The sequence below is a fragment of the Silene latifolia genome, chromosome 9 (genome assembly GCF_048544455.1).
Source record: "Silene latifolia isolate original U9 population chromosome 9, ASM4854445v1, whole genome shotgun sequence".
NCBI classification, from domain to species: domain Eukaryota; kingdom Viridiplantae; phylum Streptophyta; class Magnoliopsida; order Caryophyllales; family Caryophyllaceae; genus Silene; species Silene latifolia.
This window is the reverse complement of record NC_133534.1, coordinates 28,271,485-28,289,915: the sequence shown is the minus strand read 5'-3', so window position 1 is coordinate 28,289,915 and position 18,431 is coordinate 28,271,485. Positions and strand designations below refer to the sequence as shown.

At 40.8% G+C, this 18,431-nt stretch overlaps 1 protein-coding gene across 1 annotated transcript; it reads left to right on the top strand.

The window, feature by feature from the left end:
* The first annotated feature begins 11,859 nt into the window (after positions 1 to 11,859).
* On the top strand, positions 11,860 to 18,349 carry LOC141599468 (bifunctional riboflavin biosynthesis protein RIBA 1, chloroplastic). Its single transcript, XM_074419483.1, has 7 exons — positions 11,860 to 12,217; positions 13,222 to 13,618; positions 13,889 to 14,110; positions 15,361 to 15,683; positions 16,100 to 16,229; positions 16,823 to 17,119; positions 17,782 to 18,349. The coding sequence occupies exons 1-7, from the start codon at positions 12,168 to 12,170 to the stop codon at positions 18,016 to 18,018; spliced, it is 1,656 nt and encodes a 551-aa protein (XP_074275584.1). The 5' UTR covers positions 11,860 to 12,167; the 3' UTR covers positions 18,019 to 18,349.
* The last annotated feature ends 82 nt before the right edge of the window (positions 18,350 to 18,431 follow it).

The following is an 18,431-nucleotide window of genomic DNA, read 5'->3' as shown; positions in this document are numbered from 1 at the left end:
GGGGCAGCGGATAGTCATCCGGCACCTCAACGTACACCCACCGCTCTTTCCAGTCCTTGCAGGAGGAAAGCTTATCAACGGAGACGTAACCCGGCTCCGTCTGCACGCTATACCACCCAACGCGACCAGGAAACGACGGCCGAAGGTGATGAAGCCGACGGAATAAATTAACCGTCGGGACCTCCCCCTTGAAGAGGCAGAGCCACACAAAGCCGACTATAGTCCTAATGGCCAACGGGTGCAGTTGGGCCACGACGACGTTCATTGCTCTAATGATGGCTATAACGTATTCATTCAGCGGAAACCGGAGCCCGTACTCCAGGTGCCGGATGTATACGCCGGTGCAACCCGGGGGAGGGCAACAGACGGCCTGACCCTCCTCAGGGATAACAATTTTGTATCCCCTGCCGAAGTAGAAATGGCCCTCGAAAAGTGTTTCGCCGGAACAACTGGCGAACTTATGGGTCCAAGCACGGTCAGGGCAGACCTTACAGGCGTCGCCGTGATCCATGATGTACTGCCTCCCCTCATTAGGACGAGTCCTTCCAACATCATCACCGTCATCATCAACATCATCATCATCCTCCCAATCCTCCAAAGCTTTTGGATCAACTTCGGGAGAAGGAGACCTAGGGCCCCCAGACCTTATCGGGATGGCATCTAGTATCTCCTCCTCATCAAGACGCGACAGGGAACCCCCCGGCGCACGGTTACTAGGACCGGCATCAGCAGAAGACATGTTCACAACAAAAACTTAAAAGTTAAAAGTTGAGAAATTTGTTTGTTTACCTTGAAGAAAAGTGCTGCGCCGAAGTAACAATTCTGATAACTAGAGAGAAGTTTTCGTCAAAGAGGGCTACAAAGATGAAATTTTTTGAGAAAATGAATTTGGAAGGCCAAATTCAAGGGCTAACTCTCCTATTTATAGGGCAAAGCCCACTCAATCCGACCAATCAGGACAAAGCCCATGAAGCGTCAACCAATCAGCAACGGGACACATGTCAAGCATGCAGCCATGAAAGGTCAATCGACAAACAGTTACAAAACTTCTTCAACATGCTCCTTGACAGAATGCTAATCGACATATCTTCTTCAACACACCCCTTGGTATCTACTTCCCAAACGGCCCGCTGATTCAACCAAGCTTGGCAGCACCGGCTGGGGGCAATCAAAAGCACACGGCACTCACAACCTCGGTCTCGGCCAACGCCACTTTCTTTTCCACATCTGATGTCCATTACACATCCATGTGGGGGGGGGGGGGGATATGGTACGGCCTAAGCAGAACCAAGCCGAGGTAGAAAACGCTGGGGCAGAAAATTTTTTTTGCGCAGAATACGCTAAACACTCATCGAAGGTCCATACCACGGCATAGACTACGCTGGGGGCAAATTGATGGGGCATATTCTGCACCCGCTGACCAAGTCAACATATTGAGCAAGGTCAAAGATATCCACAGCAAGTCAACGACTTAGAAAGCCTAACCGACGCAGCCTGTCGGCATGTCTCTTGTGCCTCGGCTAGGACAACTAGCCAACCGGGGCACATATCCGCGTACTCATATCCAAGACCCCTCGGCGGCGAGTCAACAGGGCCCGCCGGCCTGCCATGGGTCCCTCGGCCGAGGGTAGATCAGTCTTTCCACCTGCTAGCCACTTGGCCACTTGGCCACTACGTGACAAAAGGTGAAAGTCTATAAATACTCCTCAACCCTCATTGAGGAAGGGATCCGAAAAATAACCAAAAATACCTCATAATCTGGTAGTATCTTCCTTATCTCTCTACAATACATACTTCGCCAAGTAACACATAACTTAATCCTTTTAAGTTTACTGACTTGAGCGTCGGAGTGAGTTCGCTCGGTAGAAAGTCGAGCCCTCAGTTTGTTCATTGTTTCAGGAGACCGAAAGGAGGATTCAATCAAAGACGTCATTCAACAAGCACGGGTGGTAACAAGTAACTGCTCTGGAATTACACCCGGAACAACGCCAACGCATCATGTCGGGATTTCGGGTCAAACGAAAATAATGCTTGTTTTCTTCAAATGTGACCTCCGTCACCAATCCAAAGTTGACAAAGTATGGTTCCAAAGCTCTCATTATCTACCTAAAATGCATGCTATATACAAATGGTGGTTCTTGAGGAACTCCAACAAACCAAATCACTTTTCAAGAGTTTAATTTGCCCTCTCCTCGGGGAGAGGTTCCCCGAGATAGAGCACTTCAATCAGTCCTTTGTTGTCACCGTCATAGTACCGCTTGATTCGTTGACCATTGACCCTAAAAGTTCCTCCTTCTTCACTCCAAAGCTCGAAAGCACCATAGGGAAATATTTTCATCACTTTAAAGGGTCCCGACCATCTTGATTTGAGCTTGCCCGGAAACACCTTGATCTTGGAGTTAAAAAGGAGAACAAGGTCTCCAACACTTATCTCTTTCTTCATGATTTTCCCATCATGCCATTTCTTCGTTTGATCTTTGTAAATTTTGGAGCTCTCATAAGCCTCCAATCTCAATTCCTCAAGCTCATTCATTTGGAGAAAACGTATTTCTCCGGCGGCATCAAAGTCAAAGTTCATCTCCTTAAGAGCCCACCAAGCCTTGTGTTCTAGCTCAACCGGCAAATGACAAGCTTTCCCGTACACAAGCTTATATGGGGTGGTGCCAAGGGGTGTCTTGAAGGCGGTTCTCAATGCCCATAAGACATCCGGGAGCTTTTGCGACCAATCTTTCCGGCTCTTGTTTGTGACTTTCTCCAAAATGGCTTTAATTTGGCGGTTAGAAACCTCCACTTGCCCACTAGTTTGAGGGTGGTAGGCAAGGGCGGTTTTATGCCGCACTCCATGTGATTCAAGTAGAGCTTTGAAAGTACTTTTGCGAAAGTGTGATCCGCCATCATTTATGACTACTCTTGGTGTTCCGAATCTTGGGAAAATCGTGCATTTGAAAAGCTTCATCACAACCTTGCTATCATTGGTGGGGGCGGCTACCGCTTCAATCTATTTGGACACGTAATCCACCGCGACCAAGATGTATTCGTTTCCACAAGAGTTGGTAAAGGGCCCCATGAAGTCTATGCCCCAACAATCGAAAAGCTCAATTTCCAATATATTAGTCAAGGGCATTTCACTCCTCTTTCCAATGTTCCCAACCCTTTGGCAAGCATCACAAGATTTAACAAAGTAGTGGATGTCCTTAAACATGGAGGGCCAATAGAATCCACCTTGGAGGATCTTGGCAATTTTTCTAGAGGTGGCCAAGTGTCCCCCATAGGCGGAATTGTGAACCCGGTCGACAATCTCCAAGCCCTCCTCTCTTGAAACACATCTCCGGAACATTCCATCCCCACACTTGCGGAACAAGTGGGGGTCATTCCAAAAGTATCTCTTGGCGTCATTCCTCAACCTTCCTATCCTCCCTTACCACCTTCTCTTACCGAGTGGATGGAGAGGATGGATATTGCCACGGCCAAGGCCACTAGTGAGAGGGATATTTTTTGGGGCGGAAATTGGACCGTATTTACTATGATCAATCCACCGGTACGTACCCGATCTACGACGACTTTTGTAGACGGGATTACGTGCCCTTTGATGCCCCTCACCCTTCCTATTTTACATGGCCCTATGGGAACTACCCGCGAGCGGATGGGACGATGGTCCACGGAGGTCTTAACCTCCAACCGAACTATTTTTCCGCCCCTATCTTTCCACCGGAGGGGCATAACGCCCATTGGGTAGGGGGCATTCGGCCCTACTTTGCTAGTGATGTGGGTGCTTCGGGGTCCGGTGGGGCCTTTATGGGAGATGCTTCTACGGGAGGTGATGGCGGTGTGATGAACATGAGTGGAGACTTCACGGGAGGTCTCATGGGCGGCGGTAGTGGAGGTGATTTCACCTTCAACCCCGAGGACTTGATTCAAGGCTCCGAGTTTACTACCGGAGAAAATGATGATGATGATGATGAGCTGGGCTCCTAGTCCCGAGGGCCGAGTTGGTGGCCCAATTTCCTCCCTTTTCAATCCAAAATGACAAGTATGACCTCTCCCTTAATCCAAATTCTCTCATTCATGTTTAATTTTTCGCATGCATTTAGTTAGAAATTCATTTAGTTGCATTCATATAGGATTGCATTAGATTTCAAATTTGTAATATATTGTCACATTTAGTTATTGCATTTATATAGTATAGCTTGCATTGTATTTCAATATTGCATATAGGTTAGATCATGCATTGCATGCTTATTTGAAAAAACCGCTAAAAATTTGAAAAATAAAAAATCACCAAAAGCACGTATTTCATTTTCGAATTTCCTCCACACATTTATTTCCATCGGAAATATGTAAATAAATAAGTGTGGGGAGGAAATTCCGCCTATTTAAAAATACAAAAACATGTTATTTCTTTTGAAATATTTAAAAACCCAAAAACAAGTTCTTTTATTTCTCCAACTTGCCCTCCCATGTAAATGAATAAGTGTGGGGAGGGCCTAAAAAAAAACTCAAAAATATGTTATTTCTATTTTCAAAAATTTCAAAAATACAAAAATATGTTCCTTTCTTTTACCTATTCTCTCCCTAGACTTGTTCCCTTGGAGACTTACTCGGGGACGAGTAATGTTTAAGTGTGGGGAGGGAAATATCCACTTTGTGAATATTTGTTTATATTTGTATATACTTTTAAATTTGATAAAATTTCAAAAAATGCCTAAAAATTGAAAAATTACAAAAATTACAAAAACATTGCATTGTATATATATGTTGTTTGTTGGCTAACCTTTGGCATAGACATCGACCATTCGAGGCAAAAAGGAGCTAGAAGACGCTTGGTAAACTCGTTCTAATCTCTTACTCCTTTACCGTTCTTTATTTTTATCTCTTGAATATATGAAGGAGAATGAGATTTTGTGCTTTGGATGTTCCTTTGGGGAACTTGTGGATTGTTGGTGTTGATGTGTTGCTAAGATTAGTCAAAATTGTTGCATGTTTACCTTATGTTCATTTCCATTTCTCACATGCATTTGTTTCACATGTATATATATATATATGTTGTGTTCCCTTCTTGTTGCACTGAGTTTGTATATAAAGTTCTAAACAAAATTTGGTCTAGGAAGGGAGTATGATACCCTCTATGATGATATTGTTTAGGACGTGTCTTTTCCCTCTTAGTGGCTTGCACCTTGTGACCTCCTTGTTAGGGTGTTTGCTTGCAAATACCCGGGAAATGAGGCTATACCGGAAAGTTTTGACCACCATGTGAGACCAAGACCGTAGACTAGGCCTAAATTTCGACATAGCTACTCAAATGTGAGAATAGAGCCTCCTTGGGATCGGTACATCCATACCCGGTCTCCCATAGGTGTGAGTAGGCTCCTTGCGTGGCATGCCACATCACGACGCACAAGCATGGTGTCCTTTACTTTTAGACCATGAGATGTTCATTTATATGCATATTTTGAAACAACTAGTTGCATTTCATTGTTAAGCCTCACATTGCCAAATAAGCCTAATTTTTCGACCCTTTAGACTAGGTCCTATTTTGATAACCCTTTTGAGCTTGAACCTTTTTCTTGGCACCTACAAAACTAGCTACATACCATAAACAACCTTCCCTTATCAAGAAAGTTGCTTACATGTTGTTGGTTGTATGAAGAAAGGAGTTTTGAGTCCTAGTTGATGATTTGAGTCGGAATAACTGCTTTCATTTGGTTGGTTTGAATAAAGAGGTTTTGAAAAAGAAATAGAAAAGTGAAAAAGTTATGAAAAATCCAAAAAGAATTAGTTGTTTTGTATATATTTGTGTTAAGAAAAGAAAAAGCCAAGCAACATTCCAATCATCATTGGGGTAGAAAAAGGCGTTGCAAAAATAAAGGGGCACTTGATGTTTTTCCTAAGTGAGTCGAGTTTACACATTTTTTGCTTGATTTTGGCAAGCCGATTTCTTGTTAGGGTGTAGACGTTACTCATTGGTTGTAATAAGGTGATATTTTTTGTGTTTTTCCAAAGTGAGTCGGGTTTGCACAATGTTTGCATAAATTCGGGAAACCAATTTTTGTTAGGGTGCAGACGTTACTCATTTGTTGTAATAAAGTGGAAGAAATGGAATTTTGGCAACTTTTTGATGTATACCTCCACATTTTTCCAAAATGGTGCTTGCACCAATCCCGTTTCGTCCCATCATCTAGCCCCGTTACAACCCTTGTTTCTTTTATGCATATTTTCCTTTTTTGCATCTCATTAATGGTCTTGTAGGAGAGGATTCCATGTTAGATTGCGGGCATGTCTCACGAGTCGAGTAGTGAGTGATTTTGGTTACTTTTTGCACAAAAATCACCCGTTCTAAAAAGAAAATGAGAGACTAGTGAAAACCGCGAGGAAGTCGGTAGTCTTGGTCCCCTTAGTCATGGGTCAATTTGGTTGAATCTTGAGTGTGTCATGTGATTCTCGAAGGTTAGGCTTTGCTTCCCCCTTTCCCGCCTTTGAATTTGTTTCTTTGGCATTCGGTTGTCATATTGAGGTTGTTTGAGCCACCATTAGGGGATTGACATCCCACCAAGACTTTGAGACGGTATCTCCCGACCAAAACCTTTGATTTTTCAAAGCAAAACGGCCGCTTGGATGAGGGAAGCGGTTTGACTTTTTCCGATGCATCTTATTTGTTGATGCGTGCCTAAATGATTGATTGCATCAAAAATTTTGTAGCAAGACCCAACTTGTCTTGCAATAGGGCACTTTTCCCTCATGAGTGTCAAATTGTGAGTTGAAGGGGCGTTGAGTGCGCTTATACTCGATCGGCTTAGGTAGTAGCTTAGTTGAGTGATGCTTATATTGTGCACCCACTCTCCATATCTATTATAGTAGGGACTTGTACATTGATTTTGGACTTACTCGAGGACGAGTAAGGTTTAAGTGTGGGGAGGTTTGATATATGATGTATTTACACCTAATTTCCCTCTTTCTTTTATGCATTCCGACTCATATCGAGTCGGTTTCGTGTGCCTTTCCTTGCATTTTGTACCCAATCCCCGTACTTGTTATTTTGTGTATCCTTTTGCAGGAACCGAGTCGAGTATAGAGGAATTGGGGCAAGAAAGGCACTCCAATGCCTTTACATGAAGAAGAGGTGAAAAATGTTGAATGTTGTGTTCTACCGGCAGACCGGCAGCCGGTCTGGCCACCGGCAGAACACGTCCCACAGCCTTGCCAAAGAAAATGAAGAAATGACCTGAGTATTGTGTTCTGCCGGCAGGCCGGCAGCCGGCCCACCGGTAGAACACAGCAGCTTGAATTAAATTGAATTGGAAGAGAAAAAGAGGCTTGACCTCGCTACCGGTTGGAGCACCGGTAGCCGGTCCACCGGCAAGACGCAACATCAAAGGGATTTGAAGATTCTGAAGACAGTGTTCTGCCGGCAGGCCGGCAGCCGGCCCACCGGCAGAACGCACTTGCCAGCTAAAATTCCAAAGTTGAAATTATTTTGACCGCCATGCCGGTAGGCGAACCGGCAGCCGGTCCACCGGCAGGACGCAGCGGCTGACGAGATTGGGCTTTTCTCTTCTTTACTCCTCTTTTCTTCTTAATCTTGGGCAAGACTATAAATACCCCCTCCTTAAACCCTTTGTACACACAACTCTAGATCTGAGAATTTTCCATAAATATTTGTAATCTTTCCTTAATCAAGCTTGAATCTTTTCCTTAATAATTATTAATTACTTAGTAATACTAGTAGTATTAGTGAGAATCAATTGTTTACACTTGGTTCTTGAAGATTGTATTGGGAGATTTTGGAGGTTTTCCTTCATATTATTCAATCAAAGCAATCACCTTTACTTTTGTTGGTACATCTCTTCCTTTATTTACTTTGTTAATCAATTGTTTACATTTTAGTTTTGTTTCTTATAATTGCTATAATCATTTCCATGTCTTCTCTTTTTGTTGTTTGTTCTTCTCTTTTTGTTAGCATGATTAATTCCAACATGAGTGAGTAGTTACCCTTCTAGGGTTTAGGGGGAGTCTAAATAGGATTTTTGGGCATGATAGGTTGATAGTTTTGAGTCTTTGGTGTATAGTTTGTATTTCTTAGCATTGCATACAAGGTGTTTGACGAATTGTGTGAGTGAAAGCTTGTGCCTTTTGTCTTAGTAGCTTAATTCCTCCATTGAATGGGAATTTGTGGTTGGTCTTGTTGCATGTTTTAGATTGGTTGTTGCTCAATGAAAGTTGGTAATCGCCCCTAGGACAAACCTTCACCTTAGACTATTTTAGTCGACTTTTTTGCCCATAGTTCATTTAGATGACCCCGAAGACCCTAGTCCTTTAATCAGTCGAATACATACTTCTCTCAATTACTTGCATTAGTTACAACTAGTTTAAACCAAACTCACCTCCTTACAATTTTTGACTAGACTTGACTCTTACCTAGACTAAGTAGAAACCCCCGCCGTCTTCGTGTTCGACACCCGATTAAATACTACATTTAATTGGGTTTTTACAAATTGTTTTGATAAGGGAAGCGACGACAAATCCCTACTATCAGGTACTCGGTCGAGTACATGGCGTACTCGGTCGAGTATAGGATACTCGGTCGAGTAATGAGACTACTCGGCCGAGTCACGACTCCAGAAGCTAAACAGGATTATCACAGAGAGATTACTCGGCCGAATATGGAATACTCGGCCGAGTATGAAAGATACTCGGCTGAGTAGAGCCTACTCGGTCGAGTATCGGCACAGTTCTCAGCACCGTCCAGTTTTCGTAAAACAGTCATATCTCACTCGTTACTTGGTCAATCTGGCGTGTGACCTATCGTTAGAATCGTAAGAAGACAAGCTATCACCTCTAATTGGAATTACAACAATGCCATTTCTAGAACTCGACTTATGATAGTTTTAAGACAGCCCTTCCATAATCGGTCTTCATACAAATCAAATTTTCTAAACCAAAACAATTTGAACATGCATAAGGCAACAACAACACTCAATACTTCAAGAAACCAGTACATAATTGAACTCTTATCATACCCAGTGGGAAATTTAAACACAACATTCATATATATATATATATATATATATATATATATATATATATATATATATATATATATAGACGCATGCCTTTAATCACATGCTACTACCAACAAACCAAACATTAACATCATCATGCTCATTTATACATGTACCACTACCATTCATCATGCTCAATATCGTATTAAATAGGTAACATGCTCAACGTACTTCATGTTCAAGATCTATCATATGCGAATTCACAATCCACCTTTCATATACTACCATGTTCCAACACTTTCACCATTTCATCCGACCACTTCACAAAGCTCAAGTTACAAGTATTACACACACATGACTCGACATAAAACAGTTTTCAAGACTCCCCCCATGTGACCAGTTAAAGATCGTAAGGGCCTCAATGCGACTTCGGGACGTCTCCTAAGTCTTTGCGGTTGCTCAAAACAACTCTCCCCGGGTTCATTTTATTTAAACTCCCTAAGTTCATTGGGTTCATTAGTTTTAGGTGCCAGAATCGTCGACTCTGATACCACTTTGTAACACCCCCTCATACCAAGGTACCTTACCAAGGACTACCCTAGCATGAAAGGCTGTTACCATCTCGGTTGCTTGAGGTTAGTATATTAAAAGCAACAATCCAAAACAACTTTATTAAAGTATAAAAAGTTTAACGATTACATTATCTCAGACCAACTCAAAATAAAAGCGTAAGGACCCGAATACAACTGAAATCAAAGACAGCTAAACTCGTAACAGCGGAAGCTAGACTCGAAGTGATGACTCCTCATGACTGTCCCATATCTAAACATCTGCATTACCTGTCATAATCTGCTCACCATCCCCAAATGGATCACCGCAGGTTTTACAAAACAACAACACGAGGTCAGTTACCGCATAATTAAAATAAGACAAATATGATAAGTAATCAGTTGATCATCCACCATCCCCGGTCTCCGAACTCACACAGTAACCGACTACACACCGAAGTGTGTAGCCCTGCCAGATTACCCATCGCAACAGGTAATCCTCGCCGCCAGTGGGGGACCGCAGCCAATCCCCACCTAAATCCCGCTCATCAACGAGCGATAATCCTGTTCCTTAATGTGCACATCCCCTCCCGTGGCGGGTTCCACGGAGGGCGAACTAGGGCGTGAAGCCACTCCCGCAAGTCACTCCACCACAACCATCACAACACCACAACATCACAACCACCACCACAACACCATCACTCCGATGATCAGCGGATAACAATAATCACAATATAATCATATCTCAATTCAATTAACAGAGACTGAGTAAGGAAACCCTACCTTTTCGCAATCCGCTATGATGCAATCAATCATACAATATGCATAACAAATACCACATCGTCACCTACAACAATGATAATCAACAATCAACACACATATGATGACCAAACCCTAAACCCCCAAATTAACCCAAACTAGGGTTTGTTAACTTATAAGAACGACAATAGATCAATAAGAATAAAACACTTACTACGACGATTGACACGGAATAAGATGCTAGAACCCACAATCGACAACCTTTGCCTTGGAATTTATGAAGATGATTAGAGGAGAATGAAACGTAGTTTATGTTTTGGAAAAAATGGCTTTAGAAACTGACGAACGATTATATATATAATCTCTAATAATTTTAATCAAAACCGCGGAAATAATACCCGTCAGGCCGGATACTCGGTCGAGTATAAATTATACTCGGCCGAGTACCCTCTACTCGGTCGAGTATTCAGCATACTCGTCCGAGTGTTCCTGAGCAGTAGCCAAACAGGCTTCACGACACACTCTACTCGACCGAGTAGGCCATACTTGGTCGAGTACCAGCCTATGAAATCCGTAGTATTACACCCGGCTCCACCATCGACAACAGTGGAGACCATGGATACTATTTAACTGGCGAGTTCTGGAGTTTACATTTATCTCGCTGTTCTTTTGGGTTGGATTGAGTTGAACTAAACTAAATGAGTTGTGAACTAAACTGAACTGAATTGGGAAAAAACTAGGTTGATCCTATAGAGTATAATCAACCTATCTCATCCTTTCGAATAAGTGAGGTAAGTTGAAGTCACCGGCTTTCAAACCACCTCGAAAGAGTTGGACATGAATGTCCAATAGAAGCCATGAAGTCAGCAACCTTCTTGGCTTTACGAAAGCAATATTTAATTATCATTTCATTGAACAAATGAAGGTCTAATTTCACATCCTTGATAATACTAGAGATTTCCCAAAAAATTTGTCAAGTACTAGAAGTGACTTAATAACACATAAATTATCATTCTCCACAATTAACTTTGAGATTCCCATCTGTTTAGCAGCTAAAACACCTTCTTTTAAATCGAGAGCTTCCGCAACAAGAATACTATTAGATCCGCACTTTTTTGCTCCTAACACAAGGACTTTACCATTATGATCTCTCATACAATAACCTAAAGCAGCTTTATTGCCTTCTATTCTCCAACCGTCAAAATTTGAAATGAAGTTAAATAAGACTGAAAATTAAACTAAAAAAAAAGCTATCTATATACTCCTATTGAGATAACAACAATTCTTACTATAGACGAATATATCCGTCTATAGCAAGAGACGTGTCAAATATCCTTAAAAGTGGTGACATTTTTGAGCCCCATCAAATAAGTTGTTGTTTGTTTTATGCATAATATGGTATGTTACTCGATTTGTCTTTAATTATAGATGAATAGTTACCATCTGGCGTCTATAATAAGATTTTGTGTTAAGATAAATAGGTTAGTTAAAGCGATAGAGAAGATATTGACCGGATGAACCTAACTAATAAGGTTGATAACGTTACGGGTGACGACAGATAGATCTGAGAAAGATGAGGAAAGTAGCGAGACATGTCAAAGTTGTACTCTTTAGATCTCTTTGTTGAATTGCCGCCTCATTTTTACTTGATTGACTTATCACATTTCCCTGATAATATGTTTTTTTTAATTAATTAATTAAAATCCCACTTCCCACTTTCTTCCTCTCTAATCTTCTCCGAACCCCCTCTACGACCCCACCAAATCTTCATTATACACTTATATAAATTCATAATTATTTCACAAATCAACCAAAATTTGGAAATATTCAACAATTGTGTATTGATTTTGTGTTTTCCAGGATCATGGCATCTCTGCATCTCTCTGTTCCTTCAATTGTTCTTTCTCCTTCACAGTATGTTTCACTCAATTCACCCTTTTTTGTTGGTTTGTTCTATGGTTCAAATCTTAATCAAAGTTTTAATCTTTTGCAGTAATTTTTTCTGGGTTTATCTCAATTTCTTTGTTTATAGCTTATACTCCTGTGTTCTGGGGTTTATGCATTATATGGTTCTGTTTTTAATCTTAATTCCTGTTAGAAATTGATGTCATGTACTCCCTCTGTCCCGGTCATTTGTTTACCTTTAGTTTTAGCACAAAGACCAAGGAAGGAGGAGGAGACCATTTGTGAATATAATTGATTGTTGGATGGATGACAAGTGGATCAGGATGGGGTGGATGATCAAATAACTCATGAAATACATTCCCAGGTTAGAAAGGTAAACAAATGATTGAGGAATAGGTAAATAAATGACCGGGATGGAGGGAGTACAAACTTTGTAATTTGGTAGTGCTATTGAAGTTTACAAGTTGTTGATCTAAAAAATGGGATTGAATTAGTGCACAAATTAGTAATGGATGAATGAATCTAATTTCAAGTTTTTGAGTAATTGTATCCGATTTCAGAAAGTCGGTTGTAAAGTAAGTAGCAGTTTGATTTTGATCTCTCTAATTATTTGGTCAACTGCATTGATTTTGCTACAATCACCCCTCCAATTGGATTTTGCTCATGGTAGGTGAAGATACACGATCCAAATGAACGTTTAGTTTAAATCTTTTGAATGTTTTGAATAGTCTGAGGTAGTCAAACTATGCTGATTTTGACAGATTTATTCTGGGAATATATAATAATTAGTTAATTACCCCTTTTAAAAGCGATAATATGAAGATAGTTGTTTTCATCTATTAAATTATTAAATATGTGGAGATATTAATGATCGAGATTAACATCACTTGACCATTAGGGTCAAATTGGGATAGTATATTTGTATATCTGAAATGGACTATGGTGTACTTGATAGAGTCGATATTACAGCTCATAGTACATGAATTGCTGAGAGAAGATTCTTATTCATGCAGAGCTTGCACCATCTATGATGCACGTAGTGGATTACTTGGAACAAAAGTGAGCTTGGTTGGAGGGCTGACATCAAATTTATCGATGGTTTGTTTAGAAAGCAAATCATTATGCAAGGTTAGGGGACAATTTAGAGCTCAGGCTGCTGTCGTTTCTGGAGAAGGCGATTTGCTGTCTTATTCCAACAACAATGACGTGTTTGGACAAAATGATGCTGACATTGACAGACCAGTTGGTATTGATATGCAAGCTGATGCGTTAGCTTTGGGAGCACTTGCAGCTGATACCGCTCTTACATCTGTAGGATTTTCCGGAGAGACTGATGAGTACGAGTTGGATCTGCCCACCGAAGGTTTTGCTTCGATTCCGGAAGCTATCGAAGACATTCGTCAAGGAAAGGTTTGTGCTATTCGGTAAATTTTGAATATATACGTTGTGAATTTAACATGGCTTACTTAACTTGCTCCTACCTCGCCTTAGGCAGGTGCCTTGAGGCACTAGGCCATTGTCGTTGCTCATCAATGTGACAATGTGAGACCTGCACTTGTGGACTATCGTATCATAATAGGAGTTCTTGAACAATATGATAATAAAAAAAGTTTTTTTTTTCCTGTGGTTGAACATGATGGGTGATTGAGTTTAATATTTGCTGCCATGGTGGTTGTGCAGATAGTGATAGTTGTAGATGATGAAGACAGAGAAAACGAAGGAGATTTAATAATGGCAGCGGAGCTAGCAACACCTGAGGCAATGGCCTTTTTTGTAAAACATGGAACAGGGATTGTTTGTGTCAGCATGAAAGGGGAAGATCTGGAGAGATTACAGCTTCCTTTGATGGTGTCAAGTAAGGATAATGAGGACAAGCTTTGTACAGCATTTACTGTTACAGTGGTATGTACCTTGATTCAGCTCATATATTCCTGAATCAAACTTGACAATTTTTACAATGCGTCTATAAATATATTTAGAGAAAGTAATGGTTAACCAACAACAACAACATCAGAGCCTTAATCCCAAAATGATTTGGGGTCGGCTGACATGAATCATCCTTTCGAACCGTCCATGGGTGAACGCACGCCTCAAAATGCGAATAAAAAAGGGAAGATGAAAAACAAAAAGGGAGAACGGAAATGTAATGGAAAGTCAAGGTGAACTTAGGGGTTTTAAAATCGAATTCCGTCTTTCTTTTATAAAAACTTAAAATTTAAATTGAGAGAAAAGATTAAAACGATTTTTAAAAACCGAAATAGAGTTAAAGGATCCGGAATGAACCAGGTAAAATCTATAAGAAAGTGGTGGTTGAAAAAGTGTGTAATAAAGGAGAGAAAAATAAATAAATTAATTTCTTTAAATTAAATAAATAAAAGAAACACTAAATCTGTAAAAAAAAACATCAAATACTAAAAATCCACGTGTATCCTTTCCCTCCATTGTGCCTTCTCCGTCACCATACTCTCCTCAAGCCCCAGAACTCTCATATCGTGCTCTATCACTCTCAACCATGTCTGTCTCGGTCTTCCTCTGCCTCTAGGGACATTTTCTGTTCTCCAAGTCTCTAGCCTCCTAACTGGTGCGTCCATAGGTCTCCTTCTCACATGGCCAAACCATCTTAGTCGGTTTTCCATCATCTTGTCCTCTATTGGCGCCACTTTTACCTTTTCCCTAATCACCTCATTCCTTAACCGATCTTTCCTTGTATGTCCGCACATCCACCTCAACATGCGCATCTCCGCCACACTCATCTTTTGAATGTGACAATGTTTCACGGCCCAACACTCGGAGCGGTAAAGTAGGGCAGACCTAATTGCCGTGCGATAAAATTTTCCCTTTAATCTTTGGGGCATATCTTTATCGCATAGAAACCCTGAAGCACTCTTCCATTTCAACCATCCCGCTTTAATTCTGTGGGCCACATCTCCGTCTAACTCCCCATCTTTTTGAATAATAGATCCTAGATATCTGAAGAAATCCGAACCCTCAACAACATTCCCATCGAAAATAATACTCCCCGCCTCTGTCGATCTCAACCCCGCCACCTTAGTGAACTGACACCTCAAAGTAATGGTTAACCACCATAGTTAAATGGGACAATATGAATGGGATGGAGAAAGTAATAAGCCTGTAACTCATGGAATATGCAGGATGCTAAACATGGTACAACCACTGGTGTGTCAGCTAATGATAGGGCCATCACAGTAAGGGCCTTGGCATCCGGGGAGTCCAAGCCAGATGACTTCAATCGTCCTGGACACATATTCCCATTGAAGTACCGGGAAGGTGGTGTGTTGAAGAGAGCTGGACACACAGAAGCTTCTGTGGATCTTGCTATGTTAGCTGGATTGAATCCTGTAGGTGTTATTTGTGAGATTGTTGATGATGATGGCTCTATGGCTAGATTGCCTAGGCTTCGCGAATTTGCTAAACAAGAAAACATCAAGATCATATCTATTGCTGATTTGATAAGGTATGCTGTGAGGCTTTAACATTTAAATTTTAGCCATGTATGTCCGTGATTTCCTTCCCTTACTACTTTGCTATAAAGAGAGTAGTAGAGTAATACCTGTCGTCTAGACTGCAATTCTCCCGGTTGGAAGGACATTCTAATTTCACTTTTTTTATTCTCTGTCTTTTCGAGCTTACCGTCTTTAGGGTTGACAATAAATCGTGTATACTTGGAATTTGAACTTGAACTATTTAGCGATGCCTCTCTACAGCTAATGTTGTAATCTGCGGGAAGTAATCGTCATAATTTGGAATAGTGGACTGAGAGTGTTTATTGTAGCTAGAATTTGAGTATGCTGTGTGTTATTGTGATTCAGTTCAAATAATATCCCAACTCGCCTTCTTAATTATGTGTGTTGATTACATGGCAATTTGTAGATACCGGAGAAAGACAGATCAATTGGTGCAACTTTCTTCTAAAGCAAGTATTCCTACAATGTGGGGGCCATTTGAAGCATGTTGTTATAGATCTCTCCTGGATGGCATTGAGCATATTGCCATGGTTAAGGTGAGTGATTCCGGAGAATATGATCAATTTTATACTGTCAGTGAAAGATATTGCTTGGATGCATCCGTCACTAAATCTCACTTCCCCTCCTGAACGATTAATATGTTATCTGAGGCTTAAGCCAGCAATAAACTTTCATTCTGTTTACTTTAACGAAGGCTAAGATGTTTGTGAGTTCTATTCTACTTTTTCTAACTATAATCTCTACAGTTCTCTTAGTCACTCCGCGCATCTGGATTCACTACATTTCCTATTTTGGGCATTCAAACCAATTCACTACATTTCACTTTTTGGGTAAATTTTAACTGTGAGACAGAATTATCCTCCCATAAGTATGTAGTATCTGATGCTCATTTGGTTATGTTTACATACACTCTTAATCCACTTGACATTGATAGGCTTTCCACTCAACCTTGTCATAAACCTAGTGCTGCTTATGTAGTTGAGCCAAATGAATAGAGGAAGTATTGTTTTTTAACGTCTAAAGATTTCGTGGCCGCAAAAAATTCCTCTTTGGTATGTAGTAGGGATGCATTAGCTTTTCTTTCAAATTCTCCAACTCAATGTTGATTTTTTCTGTTGGCCAAAATTAGGGAGAGATCGGGGATGGACAAGATGTTCTCGTGAGAGTCCATTCGGAATGTCTTACAGGAGACATATTTGGATCAGCCAGATGCGACTGTGGGACTCAACTTGCCCTTGCTATGAAACAAATAGAGGCTAAAGGGAGGGGTATCTTGGTCTACCTACGTGGACATGAAGGGAGAGGTATCGGTTTAGGTCATAAGCTTCGAGCTTATAACTTGCAAGACGATGGTCGTGATACTGTGGAAGCGAATGAAGAATTGGGATTGCCTGTTGACTCAAGAGAATATGGAATTGGTGCACAGGTACTAATATATTCAAATAAAAGTTTTCATATGTTGCCTAGAAGTTCATCTACTTCACTGTGTTGCCTTGATAATCGTCTATTACTTTGTTAATGCTTTGTTTCTCAACATGCAATAATAACATTACCCTACTTCCTCAGCCCTCAAAAGTTCTCATCGGTGATGGTGTACGAGGTGTTCAGATCTACGCAACCTTAAACCGTGCTAAAAATCGGGGAAGCTATTTGAGCCCCATGATGAAATTTGTGTTGGGAATTGCGACAATTATCTACTATCTCCATATAATAGGATGAGCAGTTTAATGAGTAATACTGCTTTTATTCCATCTTATTACAAAGCCAATAATAGTGAGTTCGTGTATCCATTGGAATTGGAAATAGCTTTCCTCTTAACGTCTTCGTAAAAAACATAGTCCTCATTAATAGTCTATACTCTATACTATAATGCTGTAGCTGTAGAGGGAACAAATATCGGACTCACGTAGATTTTGTGTCCCGGAGTTAGCTGGCTTCGGAGAGATTAGCGGGCGGGCCTTTGTATTTTTTGAAAATGCATTATTTTTATGTCAAGTTGTGTGTTGAATTGGCCTAGTCTAATAAACCGCCCATCCCATGTACAGCTCTGCTGTGTTTTGAACTTGTTGAATTTGGATGCTATTGCAGATACTGAGGGATTTGGGTGTTAGGACGATGAAGCTGATGACAAACAACCCAGCTAAATACATAGGTCTCAAGGGTTATGGCCTTGCTATATCAGGTAGAGTACCGCTGATAACCCCGATAACCAAAGAGAACAAGAGATATTTGGAAACAAAGCGTGAAAGGATGGGTCACGTCTATGGCGCAGAGTATGAAAACACTACGAGCATCCCAAACTCTGATAATGGTAAGTCAAGCTGAGGGATTGGCCGGACATGCAATTCAACATACTCATCGACTTTATGATCTAGGGCGCGTAATTGAATATCCTGTCAAGACGATGTACTTTGACATCCCGATTTTGGTTGCTCGATTAGGATTGTTTTCTTATACTATGCATTGACATGCGATTATCAGTCGTTCATTCATTCACTCACTCAAGTGAAACACTCATTCATTCATTCACTTCCGTCAACATTATGTACTTTTACTTCCAACGGAAATGTAAAACCATATGTTCTACACTGATAACTACAATTGTTTGTTGCACTGATTTTGATCTGCTCATTTTGCTCAGTCGCATTTGGTCAAATGACATGTTCAACGAATTGTCTAATGCATATTTTTTTACGGGTGAAAATTACAATTTATTTACTGGAGTACCTTTTTATCGC

Coding starts and splice junctions, on each gene's coding strand:
- LOC141599468 (XM_074419483.1), top strand. CDS start 12,168: ATGGCATCTCTGCATCTCTCTGTTCCTTCAATTGTTCTTTCTCCTTCA. Junction 15,684..16,099: donor TCTATTGCTGATTTGATAAG/GTATGCTGTGAG, acceptor GGCAATTTGTAG/ATACCGGAGAAAGACAGATC. Junction 16,230..16,822: donor AGCATATTGCCATGGTTAAG/GTGAGTGATTCC, acceptor GGCCAAAATTAG/GGAGAGATCGGGGATGGACA.